Below are 14,069 nucleotides of genomic sequence, written 5' to 3'. Positions count from 1 at the left end.
GCAGCCCACTTCCAAAATGAGCACCTCCCCCTGGCCTCTCCCCACAACAATATCTGGCACACAGGAAAACACAATCATAAACCTCAAGCCAGCTTCCCCTTACACAAGAATGTTTATGCATGTGTGCTCTTGGTGACATTACTTTTCTTACCTTGCTGGCTATCAGGTCAACAAAGTGGTCATGTTTAGCAATGTACTAATCCTTGCATTAACACACACACACACACACACACACTCATAAATACACATGTACTAACATATGTTCTCACTACACACAAACACGTACTCCACAGAAGCAAAGGGAAATGGAAAAGCCTAATTTGGACTGTTCTAGGCTTATCGTTCCGTTCATTTTACTGGATCCATGTTCGTTGCAGGTGACTCGGGTGAGGTTGAGGGGACTCTGGTCGAGGGCAGTCACAGGGTCCAAGGGACAGACAGTGACCTGATGGATGGAGAGACGGAGGGAGACACAGTGGTCATCGCTGGACAGCCGGAGGTGCTCAGCACCACAGCCATGCAGGTAGAGAACGAGCTGGTGGATCTGATAGACGAGCTGTTGGAGAGAGATGCCGGCACCGTCAACAGCTCCATTATTGGTAAGCAGAGAAGCCTGCTGTCCAGGACTCTGTTCAGAAGGGTGAAACGTTACAAAACCTCCAGGTAGAATTTTTTGTTGTAGAATAGGTCTGTCGTGCAGAAATGGGCAAATGTTCTACTATTTTGCTTACATCTCTATTGGAAATATTGTTAACGTTTCACCCCTCTGAATACACCACTGGACTCATCAGACTGATATGGGATGGTGTCAATGGAAAGGGGCGGGCACATACAATAGTCTTGATGGGTTATTTTTTATATTTTGTTATATCGGTTGTTCTGTCACTCAGTGGGACGTGGTAGCGGTGAGGACGAATCACAAGAGGACGTGTTGATGGATGAGGCGCCATCCAATATCAGTCAGGCTTCTACTCTACAGACCAACAGAGAAGGTCAGTGCTGGCGCTGATGGTTTCTTTTCACGTTGTCCTCTCCATGATTCCGACAGTTATGGTGGATGCGTAACCAGGCCAACACAGTATAGCTTGGCTCGGATCTGTCATAAAGATGCATTAAATTACTATTTCATTTGTTGTATTCAGTACTATGGGGTTATTCGTGTGGAAAGGGTCAAAGTGTGTTGGGTGGTTGGGTCTCAATCCATCTGTCCTTCACTGTTCTCTCCATCTCACCCTCCAACTCCTTCACTGTCCTCCATCTCTCCATCTCACCCTCCAACTGTCCATCTTTTCCTACCGTAGACTCTATGAACATCCTGGAGCCTGAGGATGAGGAGCACACGCAGGAGGAAGACTCCAGCGGCAGCAATGATGATGAAGACAGCCAAGATGAAGAGGAGGAGGAAGAAGAGGAAGAGGAGGAGGAGGACCAGGTGAGGAAAAGGGAGTGTTTTTGGTGTTTGTGTAACAAATAGCCATACTTGACAAGTAGCCTTTTTTGAGACCTGAGGAGTTGCATTGGCTCCGGCTTAATGGGCTAATATAGGGAAGATCTGGTTGTGAACCCTCTCGGTCCCTTCTGAACGGTCTCCATTCACTTTAGAGTTAGTTTTACACTGTAATGTAAGAAAAATATTCCATGTTTTCTTTCTCTCAGGATGATGAAGGTGATGAGGATGATGATGATGAAGGGTCGGAGATGGAGCTGGATGAAGATTTCCCAGACATCAACGCAGCGCCACACATCCGCTTCGAGAGGTTTGACCGCGACGATGATCTCATCATCGAGTTTGACAACATGTTCTCCACCACCGGTGAGTCATGTTGGTGTTTTATTCCTCTTTGTTTTTAATATATGGATAGATTTAGAAGGCAATTTATGTTATTGGCCTGGGCCCATATTTATAAAGCTTCTTGGTGTAGGAGTGCTAATTTAGGATTAGTAACCCCTGTCAGTCATATTCCTTTTAGTCTGAAAGGCAGAGCTGATCCTAGATCAGCACTCCTACTCAGATGCTTTGAGTACTCGCCCTGATATCTCCAAGTAGATTTCTAGTCTCTCTTCGAAATCCTCTTTAACAACTAGGACTACAGACACACAGCCTTACCAATAGCTGGATTAGCTATGTAGCTGTAGTAATATATAGCCTAGATTATGATAACCATGTAACGGTATGTAGAGTGACGGGGTTGTGTCACTACGTGTCCCCCTAATGTCTGCAACTGTTCTCTCTGTTTATCATGTTCCCATCAGCTGACATCCCTCCCTCCCCAGGCAACATCCCCAGCTCCCACCCCCTGATGGTGCGTCACGCCGACCACGGCTCCTTAACGCTGGGCGGAGCGGGCACCAACAACCGTCTAGCGCAAGGCATGGGTCGCAGCCAGAGAACGCTACGCCAGCTCACTGCCAACACAGGCCACACGATACACGTCCACTACCCTGGGAACAGACAGCCCAACCCCCCACTCATCCTGCAGAGGTAAGACAGATGCTACAGTGAATGAATAGATTAATTAATGGGACTTTTCCTTGATTCGGTCAAATACTTCAGCTGCCTTTTAATTTAGTTTGCCAGGTACAAAGGGATCTTTGGAATAGTCCCCAAGTTCATAGTCCAAGCAAAATCAATCACACCTCATAAACAAAGTATTGACACTAGTTGCTTTACTGATGTTTGACTCAGGTCCATTTCCAAGAAGGTCATGCATGTGGGTGGGTTTAAAGAGAATACTAAGATCATATCTATGCCTGTGCCTTCCCTCCTCTAGACTGCTGGGTCCCAGTGCTGCAGCAGACATCCTGCAGCTGTCCAGCTCTCTGCCACTGCAGTCCCGCGGCCGTGCCCGACTCCTGGTGGGCAACGAGGACGTGCACATCATCGCCCGATCTGACGACGAGCTACTGGACGACTTCTTCCACGAGCAGAGCAGCACCGGAGGACAAGCAGGTAGGACACTCACTCACTGTCCACCAGTCCACGCTGCTCTATGGGGCCGCTTTACTAGACCCACGTTAAGCCTAGTCCTGGATGTGGAAATACTTTCATTAGAGAATAAGTCCAGGACAAGGAGGAATCTCTGTGGGAAATGGTGTCCTAAGGGCTTAGTCTATGCTAGTAGCCCCAGTCAAATCTTGGATTTGCATTTCTTTGAATTGCTCGTAATTCTGTTTCTGTCCGGTCTTTCCAGGCACTCTGTCCAGTATCCCCACTGCCTTAACCCGATGGACTGATGAGTGTAAAGTGCTGGATGCTGAGAGCATGCACGACTGTGTCGCAGGTATTTCAAATCTTCTACTAGTCTGCTATTGGACTGACAAATTATTATTTTTGTATTCCCTGATTCTCATATTGTTGCTGAATCACACACAGTACACTTCACTCCTCTAACCCCACCCCTCTATTTCTCTCTCCTTCCCAGTGGTGAAGGTTCCTATCCTGCAGCACCTGGAGACTCTGAGAGACGAGGAGCTGGAGGAGAGGAGGGAAAAAAGACGGAGACAGCTGGCTGAGGAAGAGGAGGCTAAGCAGAACGACAGAAGGACAGGAGGAGGAGAGGAGGCCAGGGAACAGAGTCTACAGGGCTCAGGACTGGGGACGGTCAACAGTGCTGCTGGAGAGACCACTGCTGGTACTACCACTTCTTGTTTTGAAATGCCTCTATTTGTAATATTGCTTTTACCGGATTCATCGAAGTTTGAAGCTCTAACTTGTAAACAATTTTGCTCAAGTGAATTCTTTTCAGATAATGTTCTGGTCATTTCCAGTGTGTTATTCTTCTGTGCATGTCTTTAGTAGCCTAACCCAAACCCTCTGGACCCTTCTGAAGCCAGTGGGCAGACGGGCGGACGGACAGATTAGCGGGCTGTGGGCTGAGGTAGTAGTTTGTATAGTTTTAGGATCACACCAGATCTGGGAGATGACTATACAGTCTACTGTCTTTCCCACGGCAACGCCATGGCGACCCAACTATTACCATGGAAACAACAGGACTGCCGTCTTATTGATCAATAAAATTTGATTGATTGTGGACGGTTACTCTGCAACTGATGGTTGAAAAACATGTTACTGTGACAGTATTACGTAATATTATATTTCTATGCAGTGATGTTGTAATGCGCTTGTGTCCGCTTGTTGTATGGCTGGAACCCTTCTATGGCTGTGCTGTGGTGAGGTAGTAAGTTGTGTTGTTGTTGGGGATCAGGATAGTGCGCCCCGTACGGGAGATAACTATACAACTTACTGCCTTCCTCAGTGCTGCCCAACAACATCTCACAGCGATCTCACTCAGGAAAGAAACTAAAGGTTTGGACCGCTGATGTCATTGTTACCTCTCTGGCTCGGTGCTCCTTAAACCTCTGCTTGAATACCACAGCCAGTTCCACTGATTAAATCTACAGTACTAGCACACCTATAGGATCTGCCGTAACTGAAGTAGTGAACCTATTGCTCCCTATTGAGTTAGTTTGACTCATCTCCTGTTCTGTTTGTTGTCCCATCAGTGACATCAAGTGAACCTATTGCTCAAAATCAGAACTGTTTGTCAGTTGTCCCCTCTGTTCTGTGTGTCTTCCCTGGTTCAGAAGGTGAGCCCCAGGGCAGTGAGGTGTCCTGTCTGGATCACCCCAGGGTCTCAGAAGGCTTCCTTACCGCGCCCCCTTCAGGAGAGGTCACCCCCACCACCCCAGCCCCCCACGAACAGGCCCTGGTCTCCCTGGAGACCACCATCAGCCAGCAGGTCCACCAGCCAATCACAGATCTGCTCCTGGCCGAGTCGCACGCCAATTCGCTGGCCACACTGGCGGGGGCGGGTCTTCCTGACCTGACCGCTTCATCCGATAGGCTGAACTGTGAAGCTGAGGCATCCCAGATGGAAATGTCCCCGGCGCCCCCTATTGGTGAGAGGAGGAGAGATGATGGATGGACTAGCTTTGGAACTGTAAAAAGTATCAGCATGTTCGTTTTAGCTCGCCCCCAGCACCGGTTGGCCGAGTTTGCACATTTGAGACCATTCCACTCTTTCACAGAGTGATTTGATGAGCAGTGAGGACACACATCTTGTATTTGCAGTGATGCTGTGGAGCTATCTGTCTGACAACAATCTGTCTTTTAAATATACCCGTCATGGCTAACAACACATTGCTTCACAGTGTTGTGCTAGTGTAGATATCGGAACAAAGCAGGTGTAAATGCAACCACATTGTTTTTCCCAGGATGTTGTCATCAGCCTATAAAGAGGTGCTTATTGTATCAACATTTTGCTTCTCTTCCTTGTCCTCTCCTCCCCTGTCTTGCCCGCACCAGCCTCCCTGAGTCCAGACATCGTGGAGACCTCTGAGCCTGCAGCAGTGGGCGTGTCACAATTGGAAGGGTCTCCCATGGATACCAGTAGCCCCGCCTCTGCCACGCAGGAAGAGCACGTCCCCAACCCTGCCCAGGCTGTCCATCTGTCTCAGGAGCTGTCTGGGAGTGGAGACAGCAGGCTGACGGACGCGCACACAGACGCAGAGACCTGGTGAGGGTCTTAGAAGACAATACAAATGATACATTCCAAATTTGAACCCTAGCCCTTCTTTAGCTCCAGAAGATTTGGATAGGTTTATATCGAACATGATACATTCTACCTCACCTGTCAGAGGGTAACATGGAGCTACCACTGTTGTATATTGCTTATATCAATGTGATCTAAACTAACATCAGATCAAAATAAATGTGATCTAGGCAGAGGCTCTGAGGGAAAGATGAGCTAAACAAAACTATTTTTCTCATGCCAAGCCATTCACCCCCTTCCTCCCTCTCTCTCCCTCCCTCCCTCTGTAGCTCCACCACTGTCTCCCCCCCTGGAGAGACCATGCCCCTGAGTGACCGTGCCAACAGCCAATCCCAGGCCATCCAGGAAGAGCCACTCCCATCCACCAGCAATGAGGATGAGGACCCACTGGCAGGTAAGAAGAGTCTCATTGGTTGTTTTTTATCTGTCCCTCTCCCTCAGTGGTAGGCATCCAACACTATTCTAACGCGCCTGATTGTACTGCTCACCTGTTGCACATCAGGCGCCCTAATTGTACTTCATGGACAGTAGAGCTCTACATTTCTACAGTCGCCCCTCTCTCTGTCCAGGCATCAGTCTACCAGAGGGTGTTGACCCGTCCTTCTTGGCAGCTCTTCCAGAGGACATCCGTCGTGAGGTGCTCCAGAACCAGCTGGGTATCCGACCCCCGGCGCGCCCCCCTGCCTCATCCACCCTCCCCTCCACCACCACCCCAGTACTAGGAGGAGGACCCGGGGTCACGGAGGTCAGCCCTGAGTTTCTGGCTGCCCTGCCACCCGCCATACAGGAGGAGGTGAGGAACAAAACTTAGGACTTAAAAAATCGTATTATTTAACCAGCCATGTAGTTGTAGGACTGAACTGTGTAAGAATTATTTTGAAGACGTTATGAATTCTCAATAAAGCCTTTATATGTTGTTTAACTTATTTTGGTTTAAAGTGGTATAGTTCTAGATGGTGTCTAGAAGTCTCTGTCGAACCTGCCTCTTCCCTTATCCCTGTCTTTCTCTCTCCCCTTCTCCCTCCCCCAGGTGCTAGCGCAGCAGAGGGCAGAGCAGCAGCGTAGAGAGCTGTCCCAGCAGCCCACGCAGGGCGACACTCCCCTGGACCCTGTCACCTTCATCCAGACCCTCCCCTCGGAGCTGCGTCGCTCCGTCCTGGAAGATATGGAGGACAGCGTGCTGGCAGTGATGCCCCCGGACATCGCCGCCGAGGCAGCCGCGCTGCGCCGCGAGCAGGAGGTGAGTGTAAGATTGTTTTTTTCTACACACTATCACCAAGTAATACAACTGTGCCAAACCACGTAGAATATCTTCGATAAAAAACAGAATTTATCAAATACTGTTTCGGCTACATCATGTGCTTAGATGTAAAACATGAGAAACCCCTTATTATTCAGTTATTTCATCATTGCATTGATTGTAAATTTGACATCAACAGGCTCGTCAGAGACAGCTGATGCACGAGAGGCTATTTGGCCATAGTTCCAGCTCGGCCCTGTCGGCCATCTTGAGGTCGCCTGCGTTTACCAGCCGCCTGGGGGGAAACCGAGGAGTACAGTACACCCGCCTTGCCGTGCAGAGAGGAGGGACCTTCCAGATGGGAGGAGGTGCCAACCACAGCAGGTGAGAGGGACAGGATTGTTGAAGGGAGAATGTCTCTGTGTGATGTTTTAAGGAGAACGCGTGGTCTTAAGGTTCCGTCTAACGTGTCCTCTGTCCTCTCCCCAGGCCGTCTAGTTCCAGTGTGGACTCTTTGCTGCGTCTGCGTGGTCGTCTGCTCCTGGACCACGAGGCCTTGTCCTGTCTCCTGGTCCTCCTCTTCGTAGACGAACCCAAACTCAACACCAGCCGTCTGCACCGTGTGCTCCGCAACCTGTGCTACCACTCCCAGACGCGTGGCTGGGTCATCCGCAGTCTCCTCTCCATCCTGCAGCGCAGCAGCGAGAGTGAGGTGTGTGTCGAGACCACCCGCCTGGAAGACGCCAGAGGCAAGCGGACCGCCGGCGGTCAGGGAGGTTACGGAGGGAGTAAAGGATCTACGACCACAGCTACCGCTGCCTCCTCCCTCTCCTCCTCTTCCTCCTCCTCTCTGGAGTTGATCAACAGGGTGGAGTCTCGTAGCTCCTCCCAGCTCTCTTGGCTGTCCGTTTCCATGGACGCGGCTCTAGGCTGCCGCACAAACATTTTCCAGATCCAACGGGCGTCGGGGCGGAAGCACGCCGACCGGCACTCTGCTGGGGGGACGTCAGGAGGGCCCGGGGGGACCCTGGGAGGAGGGGTACAGGGGGTTACAGCTGGGGTGACGTGTGCAGGGGGAGGAGGGTCGACTGTACACATCCACCCCCAAGCCGCCCCTGTGGTCTGTCGACACGTACTGGATACTCTTATCCAACTGGCCAAGGTAGGAGACAGTTTAGTACTGGATGAGTGGGTGAACATGGTACTTCTCAGGGAAAGTGGGTCTGGAATCTGTATCAGTCATTCATTTTAGTGCTCAGACCAGAGCCTTTGTATGTCTTGGTCTTTAACTCAATTTTTTTACTTTGAAAGTGGGTTTCAAAATGTTATGGAAATAGTGAATTGTCAATGTAATGTCTCAATTAGTCCAGGTCATTAACCTCGTGTGTTACTCTCTTATCGCCAGGTGTTCCCCAGTCACTTCACCCAGCAGCGCTGTAAGGACCTGCTCTCCTCCTCCACCTCTGATCTGGACTCCCGTCTGTGTGCTGCTGCCTCCATCCTTACTGGAACAGCAGGAGGAGGCTCTAGATCTACCCAGACTAACGCCTGCTCCACTCCCTCCTCAGCCCAGAACTCCCTGGGCGGGGGTGCCTGTGGAACGGCCATCACCCCCCAGTCCCTGGGCATCTCCACCGACTTCTGGGACCTGCTGGTGAAACTGGACAACATGAATGTGTCGAGGAAAGGCAAGGCCTCCATGAAGACTGTTCCCCTAGGGGCAGGAGGGGATGCCGAAGGGGCTCAGTACAGCCTGGAGGCCTCTCCGCTGGGCCAGCTGATGAATATGCTGTCCCACCCAGTGATACGACGCTCCTCCCTGCTCACCGAGAAACTGCTGCGTCTCCTGTCCCTCATCTCCATCGCCTTGCCTGATAATAAGGCTTCTGAAGTCCCAGCTGGACACCCGACACCGCAGTCTACCACCGCCGGAGCTGGCAATCCCACCACTGCCACCAGTGTAGCAGCAACAGCAGGTGCTCCGGGCTCTGTCTCAGCCTCTGCTCAGGGGACCACTGTAGGGGTGGTAGTTCCAGCTCAGGGTTCATCTTCCACAGCTATAGTGTCCATACCCACCTCTACTGGAGCCAGCGCAACCGGTGAGAACGCACCGCAGCTACACTGACATCAGTTTATCGGAGTGGGTTAAGATGAGATTGACTTTGTCACCAAGGGGAGTTTGGGCTTGTCTACCCGTCACGCAATACTAATAGTGTCAATGTTTATCTTTGTGAACGCAACAAGGTAACGCACCATAATAGAAGACTATAATGATGTATGATTGTGATATGTGTGTGTGATGTGATTGTGTTTTGTCTCAACAGGGAAGCATCGAGCGACCGTGCTCTGTATTGAAAGTGACACCAAGCTTGCCTCCACTGGACTCACTGAGAAACAACTGCAGCTCTCTGTCGAGGTACAGAACAGAATGCGCTCTAAAACAACACTGGGTCCCTAACTGGGAAGGCTCATAGCTCTCTACATAGCTAGGTGTATCTGTTGGTGTAGTAGAAACTGTTCAAACGTAGTGTAACATCCAGCCACTTTCAGCTGCGGGCTACAAAGCAACGTCTAGTGATGTCCCTACAGTAGTACTTCCTTCCTGTTGGTCTGTTTTCTTCCGTTTGGTTCATAATGAACACCACCCAGGCTTTAGTAACACTAGTGGGACTCTCCTGTGAGGCTAATGTAAGTGCCTCCCACCTTTTCTTACGCAAGGCTCTGATGAAGGCGTCCTACGCTGAAATGTACGCCTGTTTCTAGGTCCTGAAAGTAACTTCAGATCAACACAGTGCTGCTATTTCTTGGTCTTTAGTTTCTTGGGGTTTCACCTGTTGAAGTGTCCTGAGGTAAGGAATGTTTTTGGCTAGAGTAACACTCTTCCCCGCCCCTCCCCAGGTGCTGACCAGTCACTCGTGTTCAGAGGAGGGTCTGGAGGATGCAGCTAACATCCTGCTCCAGCTGTCCAGAGGAGACGGAACCACCAGAGACACTGTACTGCGTCTGCTGCTGAGTGGAGCTCGACACCTGGGATACACACTCTGCAAACAGATTGGTTTGTAGGCTACATCATACACACAACCATATACAGTCAAGCTGTTTGTATTCAACTTCCCATGTTTACATTTGTTTCATTTTCACTAAGATTTCACTTATGAATCAATTTAATGGTCAAGGTTTATAAATTACTTGACCGATAGAACTGTGTTTCTACTGATGGTGTTAAATGAGGTTTTCTGGACATAACGAAAGGTGTCCCGCAGTGGTCAATTCTGGGTTCTGAAATGTTTACATGAAATAATATGGACTTGTCTGCTGCTGATACTGTTGTATGCTATTAGACCCATGGTTAACCAGGTTCCTTCTAAACTACAGTCTGCCTTCATTGTATTACAGAAACACTTTATTGACCTGAAATGAGTATTGAATGCAGGTCAAACTAAGTACATGTTGTTGTTCTCTGATTTAATAGGTCATGCCTGTTGCTAAATAGTAGAAAGCATATTATTCAGTCGACGGTCCTAGATTATGGCAACATCTATATGAACGCAGCTGCTACTTCATTAAAGCTGTTAAATGCAGTTCATTCTAGTATTCTACTGTGCTTTATTACGGGTGACGGTTTTAGTACGTATCACTGCATATTTCTACCAAAATGTTGGTTGGCTGCCTTTTGATATCATGTAGGTTGATACATTGCTATGTTTTAATTTATAAAGCCCTTTTACTGAACTCCCACAGTACCTAACATATTTATTAGACTTTAGACATGAGTTACCACCCCCGCTCTCAGGGATGGTTAACTCTGGAAGTTCCTTCGGTCTCTACTCAATTAGGTTAACCATCTTCCTAATGTTCTGGTGCCTCGAGGGCAATTCAAAAAGCTGATTGAGAACCTTATTATTGATCAATGTCTTTGTTATTTATGACTGTCTTCCTGCTTACATTTTGATGTGTATTTTCAGTCATTTCTGTAATTCAGAGCTCATCTGTGAGAGACATTGGTAGTCTCAGTATGACTCCCTGATAAAATAAAGGTTACATAAATAATGTGCAAATGTAACCAACTTACTATCCTGTCTACTCCCCCTCTCCCTCCAGGCACTTTATTGGCCGAGCTGCGGGAGTACAACCTGGAGCAGCAGAGGAGAGCCCGGGCTGACGCCCAGTCACCTGACGCCCCTGCCGAGGACACCTCCATCTCCGCCAGGCTGAAGGCCGGCAAGCTCTCCAGCAGGTGAAGAGAGCGAGAGTCTTGCAACTTACGGGGGTTAGGGGTCAGGTTTAGGGTTAAGCTCTCCAGCAGGTGAAGAGAGCGAGAGTCTTGCAACTTACGGGGGTTAGGGGTCAGGTTTAGGGTTAAGCTCTCCAGCAGGTGAAGAGAGCGAGAGTCTTGCAACTTACGGGGGTTAGGGGTCAGGTTTAGGGTTAAGCTCTCCAGCAGGTGAAGAGAGCGAGAGTCTTGCAACTTACGGGGGTTAGGGGTCAGGTTTAGGGTTAAGCTCTCCAGCAGGTGAAGAGAGCGAGAGTCTTGCAACTTACGGGGGTTAGGGGTCAGGTTTAGGGTTAAGCTCTCTAGCAGGTGAAGAGAGCGAGAGTCTTGCAACTTACGGGGGTTAGGGGTCAGGTTTAGGGTTAAGCTCTCTAGCAGGTGAAGTGATGGGTTCTGGGGATAGATGGGGGTTAGGGTTCAAGCTCTAGGAGGTGAAGAGGCCATAGTACCAGATGCTGTTTTTCTGGATCCAGATTAAGACCACACCTGAACTAAAAATCACTTTCGGTTTTAGTCCAGGGGTAAGCTTCTCTATTGCTTTTTAGTCAGCTTAATCTGTGTCTGGGAAACTGGGCCTCAGTGTCTAACTCAAGTGGTCTACATACTAGTGTTAAGTTCATGTTTTAAGTATCCCTATATTTCTGTTATTACGGGGTTATCACTCAGTCAAGAGTGCGCCTGTACGGGAAGTCTAGTTGTTGATGGACCGAGCCTAGAGGGGAATGGCATTTTAATACTTTGCCAGTGTTACGAGAGATATTTTGATTGCAATGACGGACTACATAATTGATTTGGAACAGAGGTACAATAGGATGCGCAAGTACGACATGGTTCTCCCGGATGCAGTGTTAGCTTTTAAGTTGCAAGATGCTGCCTGTCTGGATGGTAGGGAGAAACAGTTGGCTTTGACTGCTTGTACTGTGCTGACTTTTGTCGGCACTATAATTTTTGGGGGGTGAAATTACGTCTGTCGGGCCAATAACAGATGAGTGACGCAGCATATTACACTGAGCAGCAGGGAAAAGGCGCCAACAAGTCACGTCCTCAAGACAACCAGACGAGGGCGCCATTTCCCGGCACAAATCCACTGGACCGGTATGGAAGGAGATCAAAATGTGCTATTTGTCAAAGCACTTACCATTGGGTTAAAGAATGTCCTCATAAAAATGAACAAGTTAAACTAAGAGGAAAATATAAAACACAGAGAGAGAGCAGTGTAACATTACACTGTTTTCAAACAAAACTGCTTCTGATACTGAGATCATTATTGTTGAATCCTTAGGATCTGCTGTGATTGATACTGCATGTTTACGGACAGTGTGTGGTGCAAAATGGTTTGATAGCTATGTCAGAGAACTAAATATGAAAGAAGTACAAAATATGAGTGACACATCAAGCAACAGAGCTTTCACATTTGGAGATGGGAGACTCATCCATTCTACCAAGAGTTAAGATACCAGCAAAAATGTGTCAGACTAAGAGTCACATTGAAACAGAGATGGTCCCTGCAGATATCTCCTTACTATTAAGCAAAGCTTCCCTAGAAGGCAGGGGCTGTACTAGACATAAACAATGACAAGGCAGTGATGTTTAAACAACCAGTGACTCTTGAACTTACTACCTCAGGCCACTATGGTTTAAACATTTTAGACAAAGACATCAGAGTCCGTGTGAAAATTTGATTCTGACAGACACAGAGCACATGGAGATTCTGACAGTCACAGAGAACATGGAGATTCTGACGGACACAGAGCACATGGAGATTCTGACGGACACAGAGCACATGGAGATTCTGACGGACACAGAGCACATGGAGATTCTGACGGACACAGAGCACATGGAGATTCTGACGGACACAGAGCACATGGAGATTCTGACGGACACAGAGCACATGGAGATTCTGATGGACACGGAGAACATGGAGATTCTGACGGACACGGAGAACATGGAGATTCTGACAGACACGGAGAACATGGAGATTCTGACGGACACGGAGCACATGGAGATTCTGACGGTCACAGAGCACATGGAGATTCTGACGGACACAGAGCACATGGAGATTCTGACGGACACAGAGCACATGGAGATTCTGACGGACACAGAGCACATGGAGATTCTGACGGACACAGAGCACATGGAGATTCTGACGGACACAGAGCACATGGAGATTCTGACGGACACAGAGCACATGGAGATTCTGACGGACACAGAGCACATGGAGATTCTGACGGACACAGAGCACATGGAGATTCTGACGGACACAGAGCACATGGAGATTCTGACGGACACAGAGAACATGGAGATTCTGACGGACACAGAGCACATGGAGATTCTGACGGACACAGAGCACATGCAGATTCTGACGGACACAGAGAACATGGAGATTCTGACAGTCACAGAGAACATGAACACAAAAGAAAAACACAAAGTATTGTTAAAGCTTCACAAACAGTTTGGACATGCTACAGTTGACAGACTTCAGAAGTTACTCAGAAGTTTAGGGAATAATGATGATGAGAGTATTTCCGTTCTACAGCAGATAGTTAACAGTTGTGAGACGTCAAAAATACAGTAAACCTAAGCCCAACCCAGCTGTTGGTTTGCCACTGGCTTCCAAGTACAATGAAACAGTGGCTGTAGATCTACATGAGTTAGGACCAAGTGTGGGGTACCTTCACATAATCGACCACTTCACACGCTTCAGAGCTGGAAGCATTGTGAATACAAAGAAACCCAGTGACATCATCAAGCACTTCATTCATTCCTGGATATGTGTGCATGGCCCACCCCAGAAATTGTACAGTGACAATGGAGGAGAATTCAATAATAATGAAATAAGAGAAATGGCAGAGAACTTCAACATGGAAGTAAAGACAACTGCTGCATACAGTCCATGGAGCAATGGACTTCTGGAGAGACACAAACAAACACTCACAGAGATCATGCTGAAAGTGAAGCAAGACAATGGGATGTGACTGGAACACAGCCCTAGATTGGGCCTTGA

General features: G+C 48.6%; 1 protein-coding gene across 19 annotated transcripts in view; it reads left to right on the top strand.

Moving 5' to 3' along the window:
* Nucleotides 1-14,069, top strand: part of LOC100380641 (E3 ubiquitin-protein ligase HUWE1) — an 88,040-nt gene that overhangs the window by 60,269 nt on the left and 13,702 nt on the right. For 12 of the 19 annotated variants that reach the window (XM_082962217.1, XM_082962219.1, XM_082962218.1 and 9 more), the window contains 19 exons: nt 378-599; nt 891-992; nt 1,302-1,432; nt 1,657-1,813; nt 2,254-2,482; nt 2,772-2,950; nt 3,192-3,281; nt 3,423-3,632; nt 4,585-4,899; nt 5,306-5,516; nt 5,822-5,946; nt 6,122-6,345; nt 6,583-6,798; nt 6,992-7,176; nt 7,282-7,954; nt 8,198-8,891; nt 9,117-9,208; nt 9,691-9,847; nt 10,894-11,029. In XM_082962217.1, the coding sequence (XP_082818343.1) occupies nt 378-599; nt 891-992; nt 1,302-1,432; nt 1,657-1,813; nt 2,254-2,482; nt 2,772-2,950; nt 3,192-3,281; nt 3,423-3,632; nt 4,585-4,899; nt 5,306-5,516; nt 5,822-5,946; nt 6,122-6,345; nt 6,583-6,798; nt 6,992-7,176; nt 7,282-7,954; nt 8,198-8,891; nt 9,117-9,208; nt 9,691-9,847; nt 10,894-11,029 (4,348 nt within the window). The remainder of the gene's footprint in view (nt 1-377; nt 600-890; nt 993-1,301; nt 1,433-1,656; nt 1,814-2,253; nt 2,483-2,771; nt 2,951-3,191; nt 3,282-3,422; nt 3,633-4,584; nt 4,900-5,305; nt 5,517-5,821; nt 5,947-6,121; nt 6,346-6,582; nt 6,799-6,991; nt 7,177-7,281; nt 7,955-8,197; nt 8,892-9,116; nt 9,209-9,690; nt 9,848-10,893; nt 11,030-14,069) is intronic. The other 7 variants (XM_082962222.1, XM_082962220.1, XM_082962221.1 and 4 more) reach the window with 3 other exon arrangements.

Source organism: Salmo salar, chromosome 15, assembly GCF_965601325.2.
Source record: "Salmo salar chromosome 15, fSalSal1, whole genome shotgun sequence".
NCBI classification, from domain to species: domain Eukaryota; kingdom Metazoa; phylum Chordata; class Actinopteri; order Salmoniformes; family Salmonidae; genus Salmo; species Salmo salar.
Note: the sequence above shows the minus strand (reverse complement) of the source record. Positions and strands in the feature narration are given on the sequence as shown.